At 38.6% G+C, this 27,804-nt stretch overlaps 3 protein-coding genes across 4 annotated transcripts; 2 read left to right on the top strand and 1 right to left on the bottom strand.

Annotated features, from left to right (window-relative positions):
- The first annotated feature begins 80 nt into the window (after positions 1 to 80).
- On the top strand, positions 81 to 27,792 carry LOC132111772 (protein ZNF365-like). Of its 2 annotated transcripts, XM_059519363.1 has the most exons (6): positions 81 to 424; positions 2,111 to 2,825; positions 5,194 to 5,365; positions 6,165 to 6,211; positions 6,571 to 6,690; positions 27,487 to 27,792. In XM_059519363.1, exons 2-6 carry the CDS (start codon positions 2,116 to 2,118, stop codon positions 27,491 to 27,493), a joined length of 1,056 nt encoding a protein of 351 aa, XP_059375346.1. In that variant the 5' UTR covers positions 81 to 424; positions 2,111 to 2,115; the 3' UTR covers positions 27,494 to 27,792. The 2 variants fall into 2 exon arrangements, with proteins under 2 accessions (XP_059375346.1, XP_059375345.1); XM_059519362.1 differs by lacking the exon at positions 27,487 to 27,792 and having other exon boundaries at positions 6,571 to 6,810.
- Positions 17,378 to 19,125, top strand: LOC132111770 (2-aminoethanethiol dioxygenase-like). The gene has a single exon (XM_059519358.1). It carries the CDS (start codon positions 17,611 to 17,613, stop codon positions 18,376 to 18,378), a length of 768 nt encoding a protein of 255 aa, XP_059375341.1. The 5' UTR covers positions 17,378 to 17,610; the 3' UTR covers positions 18,379 to 19,125.
- LOC132112123 (early growth response protein 2b-like) lies at positions 19,614 to 21,965 on the bottom strand. Its single transcript, XM_059519706.1, has 2 exons — positions 21,635 to 21,965; positions 19,614 to 20,837 (listed from the first exon to the last, which is right to left on the bottom strand). The coding sequence occupies exons 1-2, from the start codon at positions 21,786 to 21,788 to the stop codon at positions 19,849 to 19,851; spliced, it is 1,143 nt and encodes a 380-aa protein (XP_059375689.1). The 5' UTR covers positions 21,789 to 21,965; the 3' UTR covers positions 19,614 to 19,848.
- Positions 27,793 to 27,804: the final 12 nt, after the last annotated feature.

Raw genomic sequence — 27,804 nt, 5'->3', positions numbered from 1 at the left:
TAGGTTTGTGTTATCACTGCGATGTTGTGCTGATCTCCCCCCGTCTGTCTTTGAATAGTTTAAACTGATGGTCTGCCGCACTGCATTCTAATGAATCCTCAAATGTTCTGACCGAATCTTTTCAGTCAGAGGCTTCTTGCATGTTTATAGATCGATTGTAATTTAACACGTAAGGCGATGATATTTTTAAAGCATTTCGCACACGAAAACGGCATCATATGAAAATAAATCAATGCCACCTCTGTCGCTGCTGTCACATTCAATCTTGCCAACGTCGTTAGTAGCAGATGACTTCATACACCTAGATGTCGTACTGTAATCTCAGTCAGAGAGGGACAGAAATATCAAGCAACAGATAATCCGAAGGATTAACAGTTTAATTAAAGGTTACGATACACAGTCCCACTGGAGCTCGTTCATTAAGGTACGGTTGCATGAATGTCACCTGGCTAACGTTACCTGTCTGATTTCATACTCTGGCGAGTAACGTTAGATCTCCTGCTTGCATAAGAAGATTTGCATTAATGTCTCTATGGTAGTTTTTTAAGGTATATAGGAAATGATGGGTCATTTAAACATGAGATGACATGAACGTCATTTGATGTAGGCTTAAGTAGCATAAACCATTAAAACAAATGCATCGGATCTCACCACCGAGGTGCATGAATGTGATTTGCCAGAGCTTTACATTAACCTACTTAACGTTAAGCAGCGGATGTGCTCAAATTTAATGGTGAAAATAATCAAACAGTCGTGATTCGTTGTTTTCAGTGGATGGAAATGGTCTTTTTCTGTTCTGAATGAATATATAGCACGCAGCCTAGGCGTGTTTTATACAGTCTATGGTCGTGACAAGTCTTGAGTATTTATGTCAGTTTTCTGTCACCATCAGTATACTGTCGTTTTGTGTTTCAGTAATATATATTCATTCACACATTGTGTCTTTTGTTAGGCCTCGTGAAAAGCTTGCTGGATGGCAGTTAGTCAGCGAAGTTTGCAGACTAGTTGTCGACCAAATTGGGCTTTGATAGCCCGTGCCGTTATCTCTAGAGCGCGTAGGGTGGCCGATATAATATTGATACTGTCCGGGCTAAGTTGTCACATATATATTCCATTGAATTTTAACCATCTTAGGTACATTTTTAACTCAATTTCTATTGAACCACATACCTTAAAGTATATGCTACAAGAAAAATGCTTGGATTACAAGTTTCTGATAAAATATCCCAAGAGATGTGTTCACACAGAGTAGCAGAATAAGACATTAATGTCTCTCTACTGACCATAGGATCTTAATAATTTATTTGTGAATTGAAAGCTAATGTTAAATAGTATTTTTTTTTCATCCAGATTCATGTAGTTACAACATCTACACACAGGGGATACCGGGTCTATGCTAACCAGATAACCATCGACCAGCTTCACCCATCCTGACATTCATCAAAAATACCTGTCCTGAGAACAGTTCATGTTTAATGTTCAAAAAAGAATGATTAAATAGATAGAAAGACTCAAAAATAACTATAAATATTTGTGTTATATACAAATATTGTGCATTGGCAATACGATTTAAAAAAATTACTCTAAAATCACTACAAATATTTGGATTATATGCAAACATTGTGCATTGACTTCTCTGAATCAGTCAAGCAGACATTTTCATCAGCACTAAAATGCATCTAAACACTAAAAATAACAATTATAGACTTATTAATAATTTTGCCTGATGTTTGTATTCACTAGCATAGACTTATGGTTGCAGAGGTTTATGGTTGCTCGTAGTTTTTCCTTCGAAAAATTCAAACTTGATTGAGGGCCAAACTCAGTCCCAAATATTTCCTTTAATATATTAAAATTGTCATTTAAAAAATTAATTTATATTCTCTATATTTCAATGCAAAAAAAAATAAAAATACAAATAAGAAATGAGGTTGTGCTTAAATGTTTTCCCCTTGACCCCCCCCCCCCCCCCCCCCCCTCATGTGTTATGGTGGGTCAGATCAAATGTCATCAACTTTGACCCATTGGCCCTGGTTTGGGCATCTTTACTGTACATTATGTTTATATCTAAGAACTGGGGTGCTAAATATGTAATATTTTTTGTTGTTAGGTGTCATGCAGCAGAAAGTGTGCACACGCAACACAGCGCTGTTTGTGAAGAACGGTCAGGCGTGTGGAGCCGGAGCCCCTCCTCAACTTCCTTTCCGCTGCCCGCGATGTGGAGAGCATGAACGATTCCACAGTCTCTCTTCTCTCAGAGCTCACCTAGAATACAGCCACCCGTTCCACACTAAATATGACATCAGCCTCCTGTCCACCAGGGATCTTCCTGACACACCGTGCATGGACGGCTGCAAAGTCTCCAATTCCAGCATGCATAAAGTTTGTGATGCCGGCACAAATACTAACTCAGCTGCGAGAGGAGAGCACAAGCACTTACTCGGCCTGGACCAAACTCCATCGCAGCAGCCCGCAGTGCAAAAACTCCCGCCCCCAGTGAGGAGCTTCAGCGTTGGGGACGCATCGGCTGGAGCCGGACCCCTCTCGGCTCCTGTGGAGTCAGTCGAGAAGAGGCTGGAGGGGATGATGAGGACAGCCAATAGCAGCATGGAGCGACGTCTGCTGCGGCTGAGCTCAGAGCTGGCACAGACAGACACAGCTATCCTGTGTGAGCGGGCTCACTCGCATCACCTGGCCCAGGAGAAACAGGAAGTGCTGGAGCGAGAGCGGGCGCTCAGCAGACAGGTAGACGCCGCCGTTATGGTGATCGCCACAATGAGGCAACAGCTCAGCGTCTCAGAGCACGAGTTGGAGAGGAGAGAACAGTGAGTGAAAGATTTTAATATCATTTCAGCTTTGAATATGTTTTGGGTGATCTATTAACCCTATAAAGCTTACTGATTGGCTAACTGTTGTATGTGTTTGACAGCCTGCATCCTCCACAGATGAGCGCTGCTGTGATTTAGGTTAAAAACACTTAAATATATCTCAAATGATCTGTAATGACAGACAAAGCAATAGTGACCAAACTCTTATTGACGTGGCACCACACCACGTTGTCTTCTGAGCATCTTTATCATTCGTTTTCCGTGTAGACCTTCACTTTGCCTCTCTTGTTATTTACCTACTACATGTGTGAATCGGTGGGCGGGGCTAAACAGACAGTGATGTAGAAGCAGGCGTTCTGATCTTCTTCTGCGGAGGCACACTATTTTAGGCACACTATTACATCATAAAGTGTCACATTCCACAAGCTGTCATTTTGACAGACTGGCTTCAATATAAGCTGTTTTAGACTAAACAAGAAAGTTTTGAGTTCTAAAACATACTGCATGTTTTTTATAGTACAACCCGAATTCCGGAAAAGTTGGGACGTTTTTTAAATTTTAATAAAATGAAAACTAAAGGAATTTCAAATCACATGAGCCAATATTTTATTCACAATAGAACATAGATAACGTAGCAAATGTTTAAACTGAGAAATTTTACACTTTTATCCACTTAATTAGCTCATTTAAAATTTAATGCCTGCTACAGGTCTCAAAAAAGTTGGCACGGGGGCAACAAATGGCTAAAAAAGCAAGCAGTTTTGAAAAGATTCAGCTGGGAGAACATCTAGTGATTAATTAAGTTAATTGATATCAGGTCTGTAACATGATTAGCTATAAAAGCTTTGTCTTAGAGAAGCAGAGTCTCTCAGAAGTAAAGATGGGCAGAGGCTCTCCAATCTGTGAAAGACTGCGTAAAAAAATTGTGGAAAACTTTAAAAACAATGTTCCTCAACGTCAAATTGTAAAGGCTTTGCAAATCTCATCATCTACAGTGCATAACATCATCAAAAGATTCAGAGAAACTGGAGAAATCTCTGTGCGTAAGGGACCAGGCCGGAGACCTTTATTGGATGCCCATGGTCTTCGAGCTCTCAGACGACACTGCATCACTCATCGGCATGATTGTGTCAATGACATTACTAAATGGGCCCAGGAATACTTTCAGAAACCACTGTCGGTAAACACAATCCGCCGTGCCATCAGCAGATGCCAACTAAAGCTCTATCATGCAAAAAGGAAGCCATATGTGAACATGGTCCAGAAGCGCCGTCGTGTCCTGTGGGCCAAGGCTCATTTAAAATGGACTATTTCAAAGTGGAATAGTGTTTTATGGTCAGACGAGTCCAAATTTGACATTCTTGTTGAAAATCACGGACGCCGTGTCCTCCGGGCTAAAGAGGAGGGAGACCTTCCAGCATGTTATCAGCGTTCAGTTCAAAAGCCAGCATCTCTGATGGTATGGGGGTGCATAAGTGCATACAGTATGGGCAGCTTGCATGTTTTGGAAGGCTCTGTGAATGCTGAAAGGTATATAAAGGTTTTAGAGCAACATATGCTTCCCTCCAAACAACGTCTATTTCAGGGAAGGCCTTGTTTATTTCAGCAGGACAATGTCAAACCACATACTGCAGCTATAACAACAGCATGGCTTCGTCGTAGAAGAGTCCGGGTGCTAACCTGGCCTGCCTGCAGTCCAGATCTTTCACCTATAGAGAACATTTGGCGCATCATTAAACGAAAAATACGTCAAAGACGACCACGAACTCTTCAGCAGCTGGAAATCTATATAAGGCAAGAATGGGACCAAATTCCAACAGCATAACTCCAGCAACTCATAGCCTCAATGCCCAGACGTCTTCAAACTGTTTTGAAAAGAAAAGGAGATGCTACACCATGGTAAACATGCCCCGTCCCAACTATTTTGAGACCTGTAGCAGAAATCAAAATTGAAATGAGCTCATTTTGTGCATAAAATTGTAAACTTTCTCAGTTTAAACATTTGCTATGTTATCTATGTTCTATTGTGAATAAAATATTGGCTCATGTGATTTGAAAGTCTTTTAGTTTTCATTTTATTAAAATTTAAAAAACGTCCCAACTTTTCCGGAATTCGGGTTGTACAATTAACTCTTATATCAAATGATCAAGGTAATTTAGACCTCTTTAAAGCTACAGGGTTGGAACATCATGAGGGTGAGTGTATTAAGATGAAATGGAGAAATTTCTCAGCCCTGCTGCTAATTTTTACATTGGTTTTCCTCAAGAAACTGAAGGAAACTTTTATGAATGTCAGGGGGAAAATATGAATTAAAAAATGCCTCGTAAAGCAGTTCTTTGCTAACTACATTTTATTATATTGCAGGGAGGTTATTACCATCCAGAGGTTTCTGGAAGCGGCAGCGCAGCATGAGATGTGTGGGAAGGTTCGTTTGCGACGGTTCATCGAGAGCCTCTTGCAGAGGATTTCCCTGGCTGAGAGACTACTGGAGTATTATCAGAGCGTCCCGCACAGGCATTATTGCACGCTTCACTCTGTATGTCAACAAAATTTCCTTATAAAATTAAAATATGTATGTCATGACTTTTATTTAAACACCTATCTATATTATCTATATTTAAATTATTATCTATATTATCTATATTTAAAAAAAAATGGTTTTCAAGCAACCCCCTCAATTTATTTATTATATTTAATATTTATAATATAAAATATTTAATTTACTTTTTAATATATAATTAATTTCAGATAGTCTTGAATATGAAGTTTTCTTTAGGTTCCTCCATTTAACCTAAACAAAATGCATTTTCATAAAAAGGTCATATCTGAGATATATATATACATACATATATATATATATATATATATATATATATATATATATATATATATATATATATATATATACACATATATAGATATATATATAAACTTATTGACATTTTATAATAATTTAAAATTAAAATTAATAATAATAAACAAGACCATGCTAATATTTCAAGAGTTTCTGTCTTTTCTTTTTCTTTTTTTACATTCTCCAAACAGTTACAACACCGTTTTTCACTTTAAGCCTTCCAAAAATGATAGAACGACTTATATTCCATAAAATTAAAAGGTATTTTCACACGCATTTTTTTTATGAATTGCATTTTCAGTGTATTTTTAAATGAGAACAAGCATCAACTCATTGTCCCATGTATTGATATAAAAAGGCAAATTCAATAATGAATCACCTGATACGACCCACTTGTACAGTTTTCCCGGATTGCGATAATTAACTTCTATTTCAGAAATATATCAGTCCTCTGCATTTCTCTAATTTGTCATTATTTCAGGTGCCTCTGTCGTCAGAGCTTGGTCCACATAGAATAACAGAAAGCAGGTATTGTATTATTGGTTTTACTTTTTAGAAAAAAAATAGCAGTACCCCAATAATGGGTAATCTATTTAACCATTTAACCTCTAGTTTCGTATAATGAACAATCAGCAGGACATTTTCAGAGTACTTCAATATAAATCATGTCCTTACTTGACTCAGGGCAGTCATTTGGCTTGTAGTAGACAGGTTGTCCCCTCTTAAGTAATTCATGAGATCCTAGATTCAAGACAGCAGAGGATCATGTTGCACTGCCATAAATAATTACCCTTCTTTTCCATTTAGTCTTGATGTGTGTAAAAATGAATAGAAGTATGTGTGGTGAGTGATGATAATTAGCCTGTTTCGCTGTTCTTTGACATCAGGTCATCAGGAGACCATCTCGAGCAGGATGAAGAGCAGCAGTTACTTGGTCAGTCTGGATGGGGACCGTCTAAAGGTTCTTCTGGGAGACTGGGTTACGACAGCTGGTCCCAGCAGAGGAGGTCAGATGGGTACGAGGTTTAGGGACAGAGGCGGAGCTTAGCAATGAATGTACATGCAAATAACACTGTTTAAAATATTACTGAAATGTGTTAAGTATATTAACAATTATACAGTGGGGTTCAAAGGTTTTTTTGGGTATGTTTTCTTTTTGTTTGTTTGTTTTGTTTTTTCATCAGGTTATCAATTACTGATATTCGTGTTAAATGAATTGCACTAGAAACAGAAAAAGAGACTTGAAAATTATTGTTAGAATCATTTAATTAGTGGCAGACATTTGGACCCCACTGTATGTAAATATGAGTTTTACAAAAGCCCAAGAAACAACAGCGATGTCTGACTGCGGATGGCAGATTAGTTATTTGACACTTAGTTGATTCTTGAATGGGATTATGGTCCATCTGTGACATATTTAAATGATAAGATTGGCTGGAGAAAAAACACATGGTGGAGCTGCCCTTTAATTCAAATAGAAAAGCTGTCATTACAGGTTGCTTACATGAAGTGAAGCTTTAGTTCGTAATGTTACATGCTTGTTGTTTTGAATGTAGTTATATTATCTAAAATCAGGATGATGTTAAAACAAACCCCACTTTAAGCTTTTCAGCCAGAAGGAAAAGTATGTAGCAAATATCAAAATCATTTAGTCTTTTTTTGAAAGTGCAGTTGTGTATTTTAAATAGTGGTGCTACATTTTAAAGGGATGAATTTACTTTTCCCTGCCAGCCTCATTAGAAGGAGAGAAAAAGGCAATTTTAACAGAGAAGAAAGTTCTGTTTTGTTTTAAAACATGCAGCTATTGGAACATGTATAGATGTCGTTAAGTGTTCTAAAATTCATTGCCAAGAACTTTGATAATAGATCCTTTTTGCTATTCTGTACAGTTGGAGCAATAGCACTCATGTTCTTTAGGAATGCACTTTAATTTAAAGAGATAGTTTACCCAAAAATCATTCAGTCATCTTTTACTCTCCCTAGTGTCATCTGAAGATATTTTGAGATCACGAGAGTGAGTAAAGGATTTGGTATCAAAATGTTTTAATTTTGAGAATTTTTGGGTAAGCCTACCGCGTTAAGTAATTACAATTACAGTATTAACTAAACTTAAATGGCACCTAGCACAGAAATCAAACGAATTTTCCATATTAAAAGAATGTTAAGATTCTGACTGTTCTAACTGTACTGTTCTTTTTACAAGCTAAAGGAAAATCTAAATTCATTTTTGTGGAATCAGTTGTCACAGACACCAAAAAGCATGAAAAAATAGAACATTTGAATTCCCAGGCAGTTCATTCTCAGCTCTTTACAACTGGAGCAGTAGCACTTATTCTCATTTTTGGGAAATCTGCGAAACAATTCAGACAATAGCAGTATACTACCATTAAAGGGAACATCGGATGCCCATTTGCCACAAGTTGGTATGATTCTTTAGGGTCATGTCCGTAGCATACTTAGGTTAAGATTCTTCAGTGGTTGTGTAAAACAACACCCTTCTGGTCAAAAACAGGTCTGTACACGGCAAACCATTTCAGTGCATGCCTCTTTAAATGATAATGAGCTACTGCTTACTCCACCCCCTCTTCCATGGGGCGTTTCTACATAAGACACGTGACTATGTCTGTATATCAGAGGTGGTCTTATTCAAATAGCTAGCTATCTACTAGGGCTGAAACGATTAGTCGACATTATCGAAATTTTTTTGTTGTCGAGTAGTCGTTTGATTTTAATTTGACCTAATTTAGAGCCTGCAATAATACAGTTTGACCAGTGTGGCGCTGTAGCGCAAGACTGTAATTCAAGCCTCCTCGATGCAATTCAAGAGAAGAAGAGACAGCGCTTTCTCTCACAGTAAAAACCTTTTACTGTGAGAGAAACGGGGGAGGGGTTTCATATTTTTTTAAGCACCCCTGGGCGCCGCCATTGGCTAGCGGACCCCCACCTGCTGTTAGCATTCCATTGACTCCCATTCATTTTGGCGTCACTTTGACAGCGAATAACTTTACATCTGAGGCGTTTAAAGACTCCGTTTGTCCACTAATTATTTCTAAAGAAACACAAAAAATGTATAAAAGGCTCCATTACCTTGTATCTTACGTTTTGGCCCCATAGAAGCCGTTTTTGTAAACAATAGGCTAACGATTGTGTCATAACCAGCGACTCTCTGTCGCACAGTAGAGAAATTACCGTATGGACAGGAGGAGAAGCTCGCAGACAATCTTTTACTCTATATGAGGCTATCGGGTGGACTTGGAGGCATAAAGTCAAGGGAGATAATTAATCAGAATACTTGCCAAAATTTGCTCCTGTTCACGCTCGCCTTCTCTGCAAGATTCGGTGGTGATTCAGATTTCTCTTGGCACAGCGGTTAGAAGACTTACAGGTTGCTCACGTGACATCAAGCTCAGTTTGAGTCTGCGCAGTACGCTCGACCCGCAGGAAGTGCATTCTTCTAATTGACTTCACTTGCCTCCGTTGAAGCCAATGGGGTCGCTGTGTCCATTTCTTTTACTGTCTATGGAGAGAAACGCACCCGAGCCGAACCGAATGGCGTTTGGATATGGAAATATATTACGCGCGCTTTCCTCTCAATAACCAAATAAACAACAACAACAAAAAAAACAATCACAGCAGTGTGAAAGCAGCAGTTAAAAATGCATCTTATTACACCGATGTGGATGTTTGCATGAGCTCAGTAAAGCATTCACGTCACGTCTATAGTATTTTTATGCAATACCTTAAATCAAGCAGCTTTACGGCATTAAACATTTGTAATGAATTAAAACCTTAATATTCATCCGGAAGAAGGAGGCGGGAACCGGCGGACAATCAACTGAAACTTTAATAATCACAAAATAAACACAAAACAGCGCACCAGCCCCTCACGGACGACTGATGCGCACAAAATAAAACCAAAACACAACTAAAAGCCCAGGCCTGGTCCTCTCTCGTCCTTCACTGTCGTCGCTCCAGTTTTATATCCTTCCATCTCCTACGTGGGACTCGAGACCGGCAGTGGGTCGCAGGTGTCACTGATTTGCCCAATCATTGCCGGCCTCTCTCCTTGTTCCCACGTCCCTCGGCCCCGCCCCACTCGCCACAACATTATTATTTAATATTTGATTAATGTGATAGTCTGGTTTGCAGAGATCAAAGCTTATTGAATATCATAACCCAGTAAAGTATTTTAACAGAGATTACTCTAGTCAAAAGTTAATTTTCATATAGTAATTAAATGGTACATGTGACAAGTGGGGCGGCGCCGAGGGACATGGGAGCGAGGCCGGTGGAGTGATTGGAGATGAGCTACACCTGTTCGACCCACCGGTCTCGAGGCCCACGGAGGAGATGGAAGGATATAAAACTGGAGCGACGACAGTGAAGGACGAGAGAGGACCAGGCCTGGGCTTTTAGTTGTGTTTTGGTTTCATTTTATTTGTGCGCACCAGTCGTCTGTGAGGGGCTGGTGCGCTGTTTTGTGTTTATTTTAAATTATTAAAATGTTGTTTGATTGTCCGCCGGTTCCCGCCTCCTTCTTCCCGAAGATTACGAAGCTTAATTCATTACAGTACATAAGAAGGTTTCTCTGTCATCTCATTTTGTGTCAAATGTATTTATTTGTATAAATTAATTCTATAATAATTGTAATTAAATATTATTTCCCAAAGCTGAAGTGATTAGACTATCGTTTATTTATTTGTTATGTAAAACAGTATTTTAACTAATTGCAAGAGCTGAATAATCAATCAAATTCTATTGACTAATCAGCAAAATAATTGACGATTGGTCGATGAATCGTTCTAACAATCGTTAGATTAATCGACTATCAGAATAATTGTTTGTTGCAGCCCTACTATCTACATAGAAAACAGCTGCAAATTGAGACAGCTCGCTGGACGACGCAGTTTCAAACTCAGATGGCTATAATGAACTGGCTGCATGTTTTCTTTTCAGCTTTTCTGAACTGGCAGACAGGCCAGAGTCAAAATTTCATCTGATGTTCCCTTTAATGTAAAAAAATACTAACATGCAGTATAACATTTGAAGTATAATTTTATGTATGATGAGGGTTAGGGCTGCACAATTAATCAAATTTCTAATTGTGATTACAGTTACGGATGCCACAATTATGTAATCATTCAAAGCGGCAATTAATCGTTCAAAGTTATTCTGCGTGTTTAAGATGCGTTTTTTATTGGCCACTACAATCTAGTAATAATGCAGCACAAACGCACTGCACTGTTCCTCCAGTCTGTTGGTTTTATGGACGATACCCTCATTAAGGCTGCACGATTATGACCAAAATCATACTTGTCGATTATTCCCTTGAAATTGTTATTACTATTATTAATTACGACTAACACAATTAACATTCAGTAATGTTTATACCATTTCATTTTAGATGAAAATAAACAATCTACAGAGCCCTGCACATGTCATGCAAGAAAAAATTAATAAATTGTCCGCACGATTTACTAATTTGTTCCCTCGATGTACTAAAACGTGCACACAATTACTATTTCGTTCTCTCTCGAGGACCACTGCATGCACACTAGTGTAGAACCTTAATTTGAATTGGACTTCACATCACTTCAACTTCACAGTATACAAAATAAATGTTTTGTAAATACTAGTATACAATTTGTCAGATGCAGGGTAGATCTCATCCACCACACCTTAGTCTTGATATGAACCCTGTCAGTTTTGGCGGGAAATACGCTAAAGGAGGGCATTTGCTAGCATTTCAGCTCAGGCTACTTGTTCTGTTCAGTTTAAAATCAGACATTTCCCCATATTATTCTTCAAGTTGCATGTGACTAGCTAAATATGATCTCTTGGTTTATGTTTTAAACTTTTACCTTTTTAGATTTAAAAAAATAAATAAACAAATGGCACTTGGATTTTGAGTTCAGAGGACGAAAGTATAAAAACGACTAGTTCTAATTGGTGTTTAAACTCTTTTTGTGCTGTTTTGTTCAGTGGTGGCATCCACTCCATTGTGTGCTCAGTTCTGACTGATTCGAATCTGATTTAGTCTTTTGTGGTTCCTTCGTGTTTCTGTGTCACTAGTTTATGTTGTGTTTACTTAGAAGGAGATCTAAAGTTCTGTAGTGCCGTGTGAGCATGAGTTAGTTCACATCCATCAGTATTTTATAGTGAGTGAGCATGCTGTAATGCTTTATCCAGTGGCTTGTGCAATATGTGGCAATATTTTCATAATGGGGGGAAAAGAAATGGTACTGTACGGAAGAAATTTGGAGGACATCAGAGGGTCGAACAAGATCAAGTAGATCTCAACCTAATTCACATGTGGCTTTATTTATTTATACTTATGTTTTATTTTCTCACTTATCTGCATTATAGATAATATATTTAATTATGAGTATCACAGTGTCCATAACACTGGTTCACACCATCATTTTTAAGAATCAACTTTGTTTTTTGGACAGGCAATTAGTTTCTAATCTACTATATTTCAATACTTGACATATTTGATGTCGGTATCAGGTTTGAATTTCACTATATTGAGTTCTGCACAGAGGTCTGTGAGTTAGGTTGGACCCTAGCTGTGCCATTATAGTTGTGACAATCAGAAGTTGAACAAAGCTAAATTGCTTTAATGTTTTTTGTTCTATTGTTTGGTGTTTCTTGATAATAATACGTATAATTTGAGCTAATGTTTAATGTTGTGCCATGTTGATTTTGTTTAAAATATTGAATTATCTTAATGTTTGTGCCTTTCTCTTGAAACATTGACGTCTGTATTACACTTGTAATATGTGAGATCTGAAGTCTCACTCGATACTTGCTGCTGTACGTGATATCCCGAATAATAGAAATGAGATTAGAATTGATCATTAAAGATTGATTTGTTAATGCTATGCCTGTTTTCCATTTCTTGTGGCTACTGCAGCATTATTAAAACCTGGTTTTACTGTGTTTTTTTCCATACATTGCTCTAAATGTATATATTAATTTTTAATTCATACTCAGTCCCAGACTTTTATTTCTCCTGAAAAATGAGATTTCATCTTTATCTTGCTCACTTCTTATTTAATACTGCAGTGCAGAGGATGAACACTAGATGGTATCATTGATTTTGCTGTTTATGTAAATGCGATTTTGGGATCTCTGGGAACAGCTCAGAGTGCACTTGTGAGTATTTGATTAGTTTTATACAGCAAATTCAACTTCGAGTTTGTGGGACCACCCTAGATGCAGCCTGTTAAAACTGAAGAGATCTGGGATTCGCAAACACCAGCACTCTCATCTTATGTGACATTTAAAAATGTGGATTTTCTGACAAACTTTGGAAGATGAAGAGAAATCCTTAGGTATTTTAGGACATGAATGTTTGGGAATGTTTACAGAGCTACTGTTAGCAGCATTTTCTTTGAAAATGATCAGAAAATACTTTTTCTTTGTAAATAATTCTATAGTATAATACATATTATATGCCTCCAGCTGCAGATCTCAAAGATCTGTGTCATACTCAATTGAAGAAGTAACTAGAATCCTGGATGAACTTTTTTCCTAATAATAACCCTGGTTATTTTTATTTGTCACATTTTGTCTTGTCCTTTAAACTAAACCAGCCACTGTAAATTGAAAAATTAAAAAAAAAAAATGTCATGTCATGGCAAAGCTGTATGATTTTTTTCTTCCATGGAACACAAAATTAGACGTTTAAAAGAATGTTCGAGCTGCTCTGTTCCAATGTAACTGAATGAGAACAAATGCTGTAAAGCTCCATAAATGACAAAAAAAGCAAAATAAAAGCATTTGAAACTATTTTCACTTTGAAGTACTGTATGAAGTAAATATAGTATTGTAATAACAAATAATATCTAACGTACTATTTATTATTATTTATTTATTTACTGGAAGAAAGAAAATAATTTGGATGTAAAATGATGTAAATAAAACTGTCATTTTGGTGTGAACTATTCCTCGCTTCCTATGCTTCAGAGATTTGTAGAGCAGGAGAGCTTTGGGGGCTAATGCTCAGAGAGTTTGGCTGTGTTTCAGGGAAAATAAACCTCCAGAAAGGAAACACACATTAACCAGACGGCATAGATCTATGGTCGAAGGGCGAAGACCTCTCTGCCACATTAAACAAAGCTATCATCCAGGAACAGAGACCAAAGAGTGAAAATGAGTCCGTCTTGAGCGGAAGTGGTGCATGTTAACATGTTTCTTTTCTGCGTAGTCTTCTTGAAGATCAAAGGATCGCTTGGGAGCCGTTCTGATTGGTTCGCTCTCACTGTCGTCTTTGCGAGCGTATTAAGGGCTCTAATGGCTACAGTCTCTAAGGCTTGGACTGACGTCACTCATTATATTTCGAATGCTGAGGTCATGACCTCTCCGATTTACATTTTTCAGAAGGTTTTTGTCTAACGGAGGCCATTCATGACCATTTGGGCCTAGTCATAAATGCAGGATGTGTTCTTGTGTTTAATACGACCTGTATTCAGTAGCTTAAAGATCTCTGTCTTCATAATGTCCTTAAATATTGCTTTCCCTATTTTTTATTCATTATGTTGAAGGGAGTTTGCTTTGGGAAATTTTGGGAATTACTGCCACTAATGGCTCTAATGCATCCTTTCTTAAAATAAAAAGTAATATTATCTAATAAGCATAATTTTTTTTTATAGTTTCATAATTTTGACAAAAATGCTTTTTAAATACTTCTAAGTTCGGCAGCTTGCTGGGGTCATGTACTCCTCGTTGGGAATCACAGCTCATTTCTGCTAAAATTTCACTGCAAAGCCAATAAACTTCTGACAGTGAGGCCTCTGTTTGTTTGAGTTGGCTGTGAAGAAAGTTTACATGCCGCTTTATATGGAGGAGACAGAAAGAGTGAATACGCAGACCAATATTATTAGAAAGCACACTTGTTTGCGTAACTAAAAGTGTTGTTCAGTCATACATGTCACAGCATAATGAGGACCGGAGAGTTTATGCATTTACTAATGTCTGGTGTGAATTCATATGACGTGGTAGAACATCATTATTATGTCATTAGAGCTGTTTTCATATTGTGATTCACACACACAGTGTGTGTGTGGCTTTCCATGCTCAGATGTCTGGAGTAGGCGGGAGTGTTGCGTCCGGTTACATAGCTTTAGCTGTTTATAGTTGCTCTGTTTTTATGTGTATGCCAACAAATGATTAGACAAAGTATGCAGGAGAAACACCATGGCCATAGATGACTAAACTGTCCACACGTCATGCAATGTCCACAATGTCATGCAAACATGTTCGTGAGTCATATTTGCTGGGCAACAGCCAGCATGCCAACAGTCTACAATCATTTTCTACCATAGTCGATCATTTCAGTCATTTCTTGCTCATAATGGTGAATCTGATTCATGTAACACTGAATTATGTAACAGCTGATTAAACTGTGTCAATATGGATTGGAAAAAACAGCTCACCTTCTGCTGTCACATTTCCTTTAGTAGTAGAGAGTTATTTATGCATAATAGACTTAAGTGGTACATTTTTTTCAAATTTATGTGAATACAGTAGGTCTCCCTTTGTAAGTGGTACGTCATTAAAATGTCATTTATTCACTCTCATCATGTCTCTCTCTCTCTCTCTCTCACACTCTCTCTCTCTCTCTCTTGTGCGCTCATGCACGTACGTTCTCACCTTGTTGCCAAAGTCTCAGAACAACACTCTTTTGCGATTCTGAGAATTTTTCACAGGAGACGGCAAAATTGTAGGTAAAACTTGTTAATATCAAGTCCATTGGTGGCTGTAACCAGGGTTTGAAAACTAATGAGGTCTAGGGAGGGGTTAAGAATTGTGCTATATTAACCCCTACAAATACAACTCATTATATACACTGAACACGTTAAAAGAGACAGGCTTGTAGATGTTTGTGAAAGATGTTTTCTCTGTTTCAGAGGGATGAGCATTGTTAAAATCATACCATATTTATTGCATCAAAATTTGTTAGTACTTTACTATAGGTTAAAGGTGGATGAATTTATCAGGTGTTTATTATTCATGCAACAATACATATTACTGTTAGTTTTCATTAATAACCAGTGCTGTCCAGTGGCGTAGCGGACGGGCCCGCAGGGCAAAAAATTGACTCGAATAAATAATTAAAGCGTTTTTATAACGTGAACGTATAGGACTTTTATTTTGGTAGTAATTGCAGCCTACCGTGTTTGGCGATTATGACCATATCTGTTGTCCTTGTTATCCAATCACGATTAAGAATTTCCGCAACTGTTTAGAGAGTGAAGCTTATGAGCGCAAAATGAGTAAAAGAAAATATGTCAGCGGAGCTCAAAAACGGACTAACCAACACCGAAAAGAGCAATTCAATGCAAAACTACCGAAAATTTCATCCATATTTCTTCCAAATCAGCGGGAAGGAGCTGCGAGAGCGAGCACGGGTAACGTTACTCAGGAGTTAGATTCTGAAGCATAACGTTACATCTATTCTACCAAGTGTCACGGATGTGGTTACAGCTCTGAAGCTTTTTTAACCGTCCCCGTCACAGTGGCAAGTGGCGAGAGATCTTTTTCTAAACTAAAACTAATAAAAACCTGCATGAGAAGCACAATGAGCCAGGACAGACTTTCTGAACCTGCGATACTCAGCATTGAAAGCCAGCACGCGCGTCAGATGGACATAATAGACATTGTTAAGGACTTTGCGCAAAAAAATGCTAGGAGAAAGGGCCACTTTGGAGGATTTTAAAGGTAATATATATTACCTTTATTGAATGTTAAACGTCATGAATCTTTGTTGTATAGTGCAGATAGAATAAATATTTTGACGTCATGTGCTCCCTTGCATTTTAACAAGTTAATGTAATTGCTGTTTTATTGTTGGTGTTTCTTTTATTCTTTTTTTGTGAAAAGTTCTTAATAAATAAATACGAAATAATTACATACTATTAAATTCCACAGTACTAATTCACGATTTTGAATGAAAAGGTGAATCCCCCATCTAATTATGCGGTGAGGGGCCCCGCCTCCACTCTTGCGGGTGGGCCAACGCAGTTTGCGCTACGCCACTGGTGCTGTCTCAACTTAATTGCACATGCAGACACTCACCTGAGGAGTTTTAAACAGCAGATTAGACATTCAGAGAACAAATCTTACTTTTGATCATGAAAAATGACCTCATGTCTGGCTATGGCCTTGAGTCCATTCCCCTCACACAGATGTCAGCGCTTTTCATCACGTCAACTATTAATGCTTGATGACCAAAAGTGTCGAAACACTTTTTGTAACTATATCTGTTCCATTACTTTTGGCATTTATATAGGGCTTTTTTTTCTGAAATCTGTCAGAAATGTAGCTTGGTTTGATATTTTGTGTTTATTGCAATTATATTTATAACGTTATATGTCCAAATAAAGTTTTGTGGTCAGCTTTTCTGAGCGTGAGTATTGTCTGGAGTCGTTGCCCCTTGTAAAGCAAATGTTATGGGAATTGTAGTCACCGGTTTACGTGTAATATCTCGCGCAGCGTCCGTATATGAACTTTGTGAAGATCTTTTACGATCTTTTAAGGCGTGACAGACGAGTTTGGCTAAATTTTATAGACATTAAACCCCGAAATCTAGAACCATTCGATTTGGAGCACCATTTAAGTGTCACAATAATGTGGAAAAACTACATTTCCCATAATTCTCCACATGACGTATAACAGTGTTGACATTGCGTACGTGTGAATGGGATGCCTGTATATGGAGAAGTCATGGACAGGAGTGACTTGATCCTAACGGTATTCCTAAGGCACAGCTTACGCTTTAACACGTAGTGTCGATTTTGATGGCCTAAATAAGAAATAATCTTTGAAATACAACCTGTACTCGATATCGCACAAGGAGCAAGGTGCGTAAAAAAGTGGCGCGAGGTTGAATGTGAAGTTGACCCTGTCTAGACTCTCGCGTTATGATGCCACGAGACAGCATGACTTCCACGGTCCAGAAGATCGCCAGACAGGCCCTCACCACATTCCGAAACCCTTCGGCTGTCGGAGAACACGGTAAAGTGTTTTTGGAGAATCTGAGCAAGCTGAAGAGCCTCATGGCGGAGGTCAGAGCGGCGGACTTGAGGATCGCACCCCGGACCAGCGCGAGCGCCCCGGTGCCGTCTCAGCGCGTGGCGCCTCCCGTCACATACATGCACATCTACGAGACCGACACGTTCAGCATGGGGGTGTTTTTATTAAAAACGGGCGCTTCCATACCGCTGCACGATCATCCGGGAATGCATGGCATGCTGAAAGTGATTTACGGCAAGGTGCGGATCAGCTGTTTCGACAGGTTGGATAAACCTCGAGACGGTGCCAGCGGCGCGCACTTCAGCCCTCCGCTCGTGCCCTTCCAGAGCAGCTCTCTTCGGCCCGCAGTGCTCAGGTCGGTCGGGGAATACACGGAGGAGAACGGCCCGTGTGTGCTTTCACCCCAAAAGGACAATATCCACCAGATAGACGCTGTTGACGGACCCACGGCTTTCCTGGACATCTTATCACCGCCATATGATCCGGACGAAGGGAGAGACTGCCATTATTATAAAGTTTTGCATGCTCATTCAGAGGCTTCGGATAGAAAGAGTGAAGCCCAGGAACAGGGTGACCTGTGGCTGATGGAAATCCCACAGCCGAGTGAATTCTGGTGTGGAGGGGAACCTTACCCAGGGCCTGAAGTGTCCATTTGAAGGGTATTTTCATCACAGCCTTACGTGAACCAAGAGATTCCTTGTTCATGTCCTTACATGTCAGACTGGCTTCCTTATCAAGAGTACAGTGGTTTATTTGAAATACCTAGACACTAATCCACAGCTGCTGTCTTTAACTTTTAATTGTCTTTTGGCTATTATTATTTTTCTTTTTTTAACATGCATGCATACATTTCCAATGTGTTGCATGCAGACTGTGTCCTGATTTTGCGTACAGGTTTGACAAAAGAACTAGTCTCTGTTCTTTCTCTTTTGCCTGGATTGGATTTGTTTAGAATGTGATAAATATTTAAGTATTGGCAGCAGATGTGAGATTTGCTTTAACAAAGGCTTCACAGTGGTCTATCAGAGCAGGAATCTGCTCATCTTGTTTCCACTGCTATATTGTGTTAATAATGCATTTAGTTATCAGAACACTGAAATGTTTAGCAACAATCTTGATGAATTGGCCTACGTAACACTGGATACTTTTTTTAACACTTCTGTTAATTATTACAATAAAGCACTTATTAATGATGACATGTAAATAATGATTAAAAAAAAGATGGAAAAAATTAAGACGATTGAAATATGAAGAATATGTGAATTTTACTTAAGAAATTAAAGTTGTTTATCCTCAGATTTCTGCTAATAAAAGATGCAATGGAAAAGGGTCTTGTTGATTTCTTAAAATACTTTTTAGAGTTAGAAGCATGTTACAGCCGACGTCCACAACAGTTAAAAGGTATTTTATGCTCAGCAAGGCAGTTTTTTTTAAATAAAATACAGTAAAAACAATATTGTGAAATATTGTTACATTATTAAATAATGGTTTTCCGTTTTTACATATTTTAAAATGTTATTTATTCCTGTGATGGCAAAGCTGAAGTATACTTAATCTTCGTTGTCACGTGATTCTTTAGAGATTATTCTAACATGTTGAAAAAAGTTGTATTATTTAATATTTTGTAGCCTAATTTTTTCATGAATGTAAGTCCAAAAGAACAGCATTTATTTGAAATCCAAATATCTTGTAACATAATGTCTTCACTGTAAATTTAATGCGTCCTTGCTGATTAAAAGTAAACATTTTATTACTTTTTTGAACGCCAATGTGTTGTTCTTGCAACCTTGAGCCGCGATCAATAGTTTGTCAAAGCGCGACCTCTAGTGTTATAACCTTGTAATCCCACACAGCATTTAATTTCCCTTCCATTGATTCTCAAAAATACACCTTGTGGTCATTATCAGTTTATTCAAACACATGACAGTAATAATGGCAATAAAAAGACTCACTGTAAACACTACAGAAGAACTGCAGTTTGCACAATGCACGTGAAATATTCTGTGACTACAACAAAAAACATTCAACACTTAAATCATAAGCTGCCTTCCTATATCTGTGCCTTCACATAGTTCCAGGGATAAATGGGTCATGGACTGACCCAGCAGTCAGAGCTTGTTAAAGTGTTACCCAGTACTCGAGCTAGGAGGAGGCTCAGACGCTCTTTTATCTTTCTGTCTCTGGTGGATTTTGGTGTGCCTCCGTCGCTCGTCGCTCCTGGCGAACTTCCTCCCGCAGAAGTCGCAGGAGAAGGGCTTCTCTCCGGTGTGTGTGCGTATGTGCGTCGTGAGGTGGTCGCTCCGGCTGAAGCTGCGCATGCAGATGCGGCACTGGAACGGCTTGTGGCCGGTGTGGATGCGCACGTGGCGCGTCAGCTCGTCCGAGCGCGAAAACCTCCGGTCGCATCCCTCCGCGGGACAGGGGTACGGCCGCTCGTGGACCGGCGTCTTGCACGGTCGGTTCGGGTACTTCCGTGGCCGCAGTATTGGCCTGAGTGGGACATTCTGCGGATGGGCGCAGTCTACAGGCGGCCTCGGCCCGTCTACCGGACAAGCCAGAGTAAAATTTCTAATGGTGTTCAAGGGAGTCAGAGGCGGCGGGACTCTGATGGAGTCAAAAGAGCACGAGAATGGCTTGATGTCCTGAAACACAGCCATGTTGTCCCTTTGGCTGCTGCTGGTCTGATAGAACCCCCCATAGTCCGGAACGATGGAGAAGAGCGTCCCGTCTATAGATGGCTTTGGGGTTGGGTAGGACGGGGTGGCGTATGTTAGGGGGCACGTGGTGGTCGATAGGTAAGCTGAGGGGTCCTGGTAACCATCGGCGCTGCAGGTGTAATGGGGTGGGCCTGTGTACATATGCTCCATGCCTGTTTTGGAGCAGTCTGGAGGGAGGTCTGTGGGGGCCGAGGGGGAGCCCGTGGAGAATGATCCCGGGGAAGCTGGCCTGTCCTGCACTCCTGCACTGACAAAGTTGATTATTCCCTCCTGATTCCAGCTTCCTTGAGCCTCGATGGAGATTGTGCCTGTGTAGGCGATGGACGCACTGTGTGGAGAGAACTTTGTCAGATCAAGACCCCGTTTCTCCGTCCCGAAGCTGTCGGTGCTCAAGCCACCTGTCGAGTAAAAACAAGACATTTCTATTGAGCAAGTCTTTCTTATTGCTTTAGGTGAAGCGTGCATTTCCAGCAAATCGCGCATTCGGCATGTGATGTCTATGAAAATATAGTAAGTTATTTGTTTTCAAAAGATAGTATGTAGGTGGCAAAATATATATGCGGGTAGCCTATCTCTCGGTATTCTGGTTGGACCAAGTTTAAACTGTTTTTAGTCGAATACTGGATGTCCTTCCTCTAAATGAACTGTAGAGGAGATATAAATAGCCTATTTAAAATCTGTCGGAATATTTTTACTCCATGTGAGTTTGTTTTTAAAATGTTCAGAGAGTCAGTCTGTGTGTGGACACGCGTTGGCTACTAAAAGTAGTCTAATGAATATTTCCACAGTTGAAAAATACAGTTCAGTGAGCACACGTTCAGCTTTTGTGACAACATGCCCCGACATAAGACAGACTATAAACTTTTCATCGCAATATACACACAGTGAAACATAAACACAGGCAATTGTTAAAAACAATGATCAAGTAGTGTAACTGGAAAAAAAACTTGATTTGGACAACAGCAATTCTAATGAATAAATTATTAAACCGTACTAAAAGCACAGACAACGAGATAACAAGAGTTCAGGCTCTCTTGCCTGGCATACCATTATGATGTGTATTTGATTGAAGCTAAATTATTATAATTCAATTTCTTTTTTTTTACTCAAAAACGTATGGTTACTAATATACAGCTCTCGTGAATAGCTGTTACTTTTATTATTATTTATTATAAGCATCCTTGTATTTTCTTACCTCCCGACGCCTCACTGAAGTGTTCAGAAGCAGAACAGACCCCCACATCCACGGGACAGAAGCCTGATGTGGGGGTCTCATCCAGAGAGCAGCTGTGTGGCAGACAGCGCATCAGATCATGTAGCGACGCGTTAGTACTAGCTGTCGCTGGCATTTTGATCCTCGGGTGTTTTTTTTTTTTTTAAGGAGCTGAATTGTATTTAGTTGTTCTCAAAGCTTTTCGGATCTAGCTGATGTGCTGCAAATATGTTCACTTCAGTGCTGTCTTCATAACCGCGCTTCGGTCTGTTAGAGCTCATCAGCTCCCTTCATATGTGCTGCTACAAGTCAAACTTTATCTCGGAGTATGCGTTTAAGAAGAGCCTGTCAGTTGCCCATGACGTCACTGACCATACAAGGACAGAACCGGACAAAAAAAAAAACAGGGTGGGCTTTTCTTTTTTTTTTCTTCTTTTTTTTACATTTCTAACTCTGCTTAATTTTTAATTTGTTGTGATTGGGTTGTTGCGCATATATTGCTATTATATCCGAAATAGATTTGTGGTCCATGAAAACAATTAGATGTTTTTCATTTTTAGTAACTTTTGGTGTATGTCATCAGGAATTCCGGTTAGCGCGCATTCCATAAATGGACATCATCCGTTAATCGCAAACACGCCCCTTTTCGACTTATATGGGAGGCATCCGGGAAACTAGACACGGAAAATAACGAGCCACGACGAGCTGACGTCCCACAGAGGAACCGTAATAAAACTAAATTCAGGAAAGTGATATTTGAATGTGTTGGAAAGTTATTCTAGTTTCTAGAGAGCTAAGGGAACATATTTATTAATACAAGCTACAGAACTTTTTCTTTTCCTCGGTAACAAGATCATTGCGAGTAAACATCTTGATTACTGAAAATAGACTTTAAACATTATGCATTTATTTTACAGACATTTCTGTTAACAATAAAACACATTGCTGTGAAGTGTAAAATTCAAAACACAGGTAAAACATCAGTAAAAACTAAATAATTAAATGAATACCCTGTTTTTACATTATATTTTAGACTTTCACAGCATCTCAAAGTAGTTTTAGAAGCTGTTTCATAAAATATATCATCTAACTGCATACTACAAGTTTTAATTTGGTTTGAAATACTACGTTTAGCATACAATATTTAATACATAGCCCTGTACAGTAAGGTCTTATTCTCGTATGTTCTCAGTTAATATGACTAACACGTGTAAGGCCGTCCTCGGCTCTTCATCATCTCTCGTCACTTTTTGTTTTTCTGCCACCATCTTCTATTTTCATCCACAGCAGCATGAGCAACAGAGCGTTGAGGCCTAACTCCTAGCCACCCACTCTATGGACCAGCCCCTTCTCCGTCGTCGTCTCTGAATAGATCTGCTTTACTTCTCCCCAGCCCTGATCCCATTCACACAGCACTCACGACACAGCACACAGATCTTATTTAATAGATCATAGATCTATCTATCTATCTATTTATGATATCGTGTCCTGTCCACATCAGCTCTACTGCATCTCCAGCAGTCATTCACTGTCACCGACAATCTGTTGCCTTCCAGTTCAGAATATAAACTGTATATCTGTGAAGCGCATTTAGGACAGCTCAGTGATTGGTGAGTTCAGGTGTCTTGTTTAATGAATAGCATTGATTTTCCTCACAAAAGCCAAACATCTATTCATTCTAAAAATTTGTTGGGGGCAGCACAAATGTTTGCGTCCTTTGTCTTACGCCTACAGACACAAAAATGTCTTGCCATTGTGTCAGCGCCGCTATTCACCAGAAGTAGTTAATTGCAGCTGTGGAAGACACAGTACTTATATAACTCACAAGACAAGTTATAGCGCAAATATGAACACAAATGATACTGAAATGAATAAAATAACTGATAAAACTGCTAATGATAATGTGTGAGGGGAAAAAAATGAACCATTAACCATTAGCATTTCATCCAATATCAAACCGATAATTATGTTAAATGTTAAATGATATATTTTTTAACAAAGTGAATTCTTCATAGCAGATGGTAGATTATTTCGGCGGGGTGTTTGGTACCCCTCTCATGCCCTCGGTGCCTCGCACGCCCACGCAGCGCCATGTTGGGATGGGTTCACAGCCCATTTGGTTTGCGCTGGCTTTGGTGATGCGTGGGGGTTTGTTGACCCCTGCACACGACGATTAATCAAACGTCACTCTGTGATTTCTCCAAAACTCATTATTCCTTTTTTATAACACAACACGCCTCTGTTAAATGCGGTTTTTGATAAATCACCCCTTTAGACCTATGCACACTTCCATCTGAATCTTTTTTACTTATTTTATCTAGTCAGAGAAATTCATGTGAAGTTTTGATAACTGTTCATTTACACAGTCAGTTGTTTTATTCACAAAAAAACAATTAATTTTCTCAAATATGAAAACAACCAAAGTGTTCGAAGTTGGTCAGATTTTGCAGAAAGAAAAAAAAAAAAAACATTAAAATTGTGAAATATTATTTATTAATATGTTTTTCCTGTGATGCAAAGCTGAATTTTCAGCATAATTCCTCTCCAGTCTTCAGTGTCACATGATCCTTCAGAAATCATTCTAATGTGCTGATTTGCAAATCAAAAAACATTTATTATTATTATCAATGTTGAAAACAGTTGTGCAGCTTAATATTTTTTAAAGAAACCACAATGTATATATTTTTTAGGATTCTTCTGAACAGCTTCTATTAGAAATAGAAATATACTGTAATGTTATAAATCACCTTTTAATCATTCTAGCGGAATAAAATGAGCCATTCGTTTAAAAAAATGAATAAAAATTGTGCCGACCCCAAACTTTTGAACACGTATCTTTTAGGAAAAATAAAAAATACTTTTCTCTAAGTCGTAATTCTCATTAAAACATTACACACTTCAACACTTACCGTTCTAGACGGCTGCTTTCTGCTGAACGTGTGTTTGCTTTTCAGCTTTTCAGCTTTTCTCTTGTCCGGGGTCTTCACGGCTTTCTTCTGCTGTTCGCCCAAACAGACGTAGTCCTCTACATCTCTAAGAGGAGGTTCATGCTTTTCTATTCATTCAGAAACCAACCAAAAACTGGATAATGCACTTGTTCCCACCTCCAAACACCCTCACAATTGCCGCTGGTATGGTAATGAGTGAGATTTGGGGAGGCCAGCAGATTGGGCCAGAGTCGGGAGGGTTTGGTTCAAGCATGTTACTCTTAAAAGGCATGGCGTCCCAAACAGCTGACCCTCTAGTGATGGGGTCCTGAGCACCCGCAGAACGGGTGCTGGAGCTAAAAGTTTTCTTTACAGAAATGGAACGTTTTGTGTTTACAACAACACCGTCTTACTTTTCAGTTTTCATCAGTTTTTGATACATTCGATGTAAACCTAGAGAGCTTTAAAGACCTTTATGTGTCTCATTCCCTTCCTTTAGACATCTTTAATAGTCAAGGCTGGGGAGGGTTAAACTTTTAAGAATTGATATAATTGAAAAAAGCCTTAATTCTTGAAGTTAAAGTTATTCCAATCTGTTTACTTGATTCACTCACCTGCATTTTTAGGAACAGATCTTCATTTTCTGAGTTTCTCTTTTATAGTAAGTGCAGTTTGTTTAGGCAGAACATTACACAAAAGGTTTCACAAGATTTTGGCTGATGCTTCAGAACCACAATGAAACGCTTACAAGCCCAGAGCTTGAGAAGATACAGCAACTAAATCACTGTTTAATCCACTGCCAGACAACAAGGAACGGTCTGTAATTAACAATTAGGAAATGAAGCAGTACATATATTATTTGTCTCACGTTAAATTGAGCTAATGTAATATACTATATATATAGTTTTAACATATTCAAAGCAGATATAAGCATACAATCATATTTCTGGGTGAGAAGCTCCAGTTGTTTTTTTCCATAGGGATCAGTGAACCCCCATCACACAAAATCCTTATGCGTAGGAGGAAAGAGCAGGAAGATGGATGACCAAGCCTCTATGTTTGATGGTATTGCCCAAGTCATCAGCGAGAAACAAAAACATGGAGAGGACGGGGAGCGGGGATCATTAGATGGACAATCAACACGGGCCAGCTGGAATACCACTGTCCCTCTCAATGTCCACCACTTTGTCTCAATGCCGTTAACCTGTGTGAAAGTGCTGTGTGTTTGAATATCTAAACATAAATGACAGAACTTGATGTTCTGGCTCGTTTCAGATGTTCAGATGCAGATATTGCTCAGCTATGATTCTTCTGAATGGTCAAACACGAAACATCCGCCCCCAGAGTACACATATTCAATAAAATCAAACAATCAGAATACAGCCTCTACATTAAAAAATCAATTCTACAAATATCAGATGAAAAGAGTCTCTCATGCAGTGCTCATTATTAAACTGTAAGCTATTTAACAGTGAAACGTTGCATTATTTAAACGTTTGTTTAAAATGCAGGCTGAATTTGTGACATTGTTTTGAGGTAAACAAACGCATTTTGCCTCGGTTACAGGGATAGTGCACCCAAAAAAAATAACAATTCTGTCGTCATTTACTCAAACCAAACCAAAGATATTTTGAAGAATGTTGGTAACATTGCATTTTTCTTCTCTCGATACAGTGGAAGTCAATGCTACCAGCAGCTATTAGGTTACCGACATTCTTCAGAATATCTTCTGTTGTGTTCTATTGAGCACTTTAAAGAGAGTTATGTCTATCAGATAATGTGACTTGATACTGTCTCTGTGATTTTATCTGCAATGCACGTGACGGAAAGAATTGTAATGCACTGCCGCTCATCTAAAAATCATTTCCATTTGAGCACGTGATGCTGTTTTCTTGTCACTGTGTTGTCCAGCAGATGGCGTCATACACTGTGAGGTCACACTTCCGTTCTCGAGCACGTGTCTGTGTTCAGTCACTACTGCTGTTTGTCGGGACGAAAACCTTCTGAAATCTGACTGAAATAGAAATTGAAGGAATGGACAGCCCTCCAAAAGTATTATTATGTTTTTTTTTTTTTAAATCAAAGTATATGAATATAAAATGTTCTGGCAACACGTAGTTACTGGAGCTGATTCGGGTTTGAAAAATAGCTACACATTTTTCTGTTGTGGCTCTTATGTATTTAAACTTTTAAATATACAAAATAGGCCCCACCAAATGCAATGGTAATTTGTTACTCCCTTATGTAAAAAGCTTATTCAGAACTAAAATAAATAAATATGCAAAAAAAAAAAAAAATTGGGGAAATGGAGTGCAAATTAATCTCTTTTTAATAGTTTGGAGTCTGTAAGATTATTAATGTTTTTTTCTAAGAGGTCTCTTCTGCTCACCAAGGGTGCATTTATTTGACCAAAAACACAGTAAAAACAGTTGTATTGTTGAATATTATCACAATTTAAAATGATTGCTTTTTTTAGTGCTTCAAGAAGATCCATTTATTTATTTATTGTTATTCAGTGCTTTTCAAAGTGGATCTGGTCCTTTTGTTATAATACAATAGTAATACCATGCAATCACTTGCAATTGTTCTATTCAATTTGATTTTATTAATAAGTATATATCAACATCATATCAACAAACCATGAAAAAACTAAATGGAGAAAAATAAAAAACTCTCGAGGATTCTAAAATCACTTTTGTGTTTGTCAATTTTTTTTAAATTAATCGGTCAAATTATACATCAAATCTGCAGGCAGTTGCCATGGTCTTTAAGGTTATTGCCTACAGTAATTTTTCTCCTGTGAAAACGGTATTTCGACAGGTCTTCTGTGTACTTTTTACGCTACAGTAAATAAAAAAGAACAATTGTTTTTTTATGTAAAGTATTCTCACATACCTTTTCTTTCAGAGTGTAGACACTCTTGTAAAGCACAGCCAACATCTGAGCCATTACTGCGATTCTTATCAAGGCACGGCTGTCTTTAGAGTTCCAGAGAGAGAGAGAGAGAGAGAGAGACATCTGCAACAGCAGCGACTGATCAAGATGAGCCACAAACAGGTTCAACTCAAGGAAAGCTCCTGGTCAGCTCACCGCTGATAACACAGTGTACCAGTCCAACAGCCCTCCAAAGTCCTCCATTTGGCTGGAAGGCTACCAATGATGAGGGAAACCCAGCTGGAAGAGCAGAGCATGGTCATGGCTGATAATAATAATAATAATGAATAA

Source organism: Carassius carassius, chromosome 31, assembly GCF_963082965.1.
Source record: "Carassius carassius chromosome 31, fCarCar2.1, whole genome shotgun sequence".
Lineage (NCBI taxonomy): Eukaryota > Metazoa > Chordata > Actinopteri > Cypriniformes > Cyprinidae > Carassius > Carassius carassius.
Note: the sequence above shows the minus strand (reverse complement) of the source record. Positions and strands in the feature narration are given on the sequence as shown.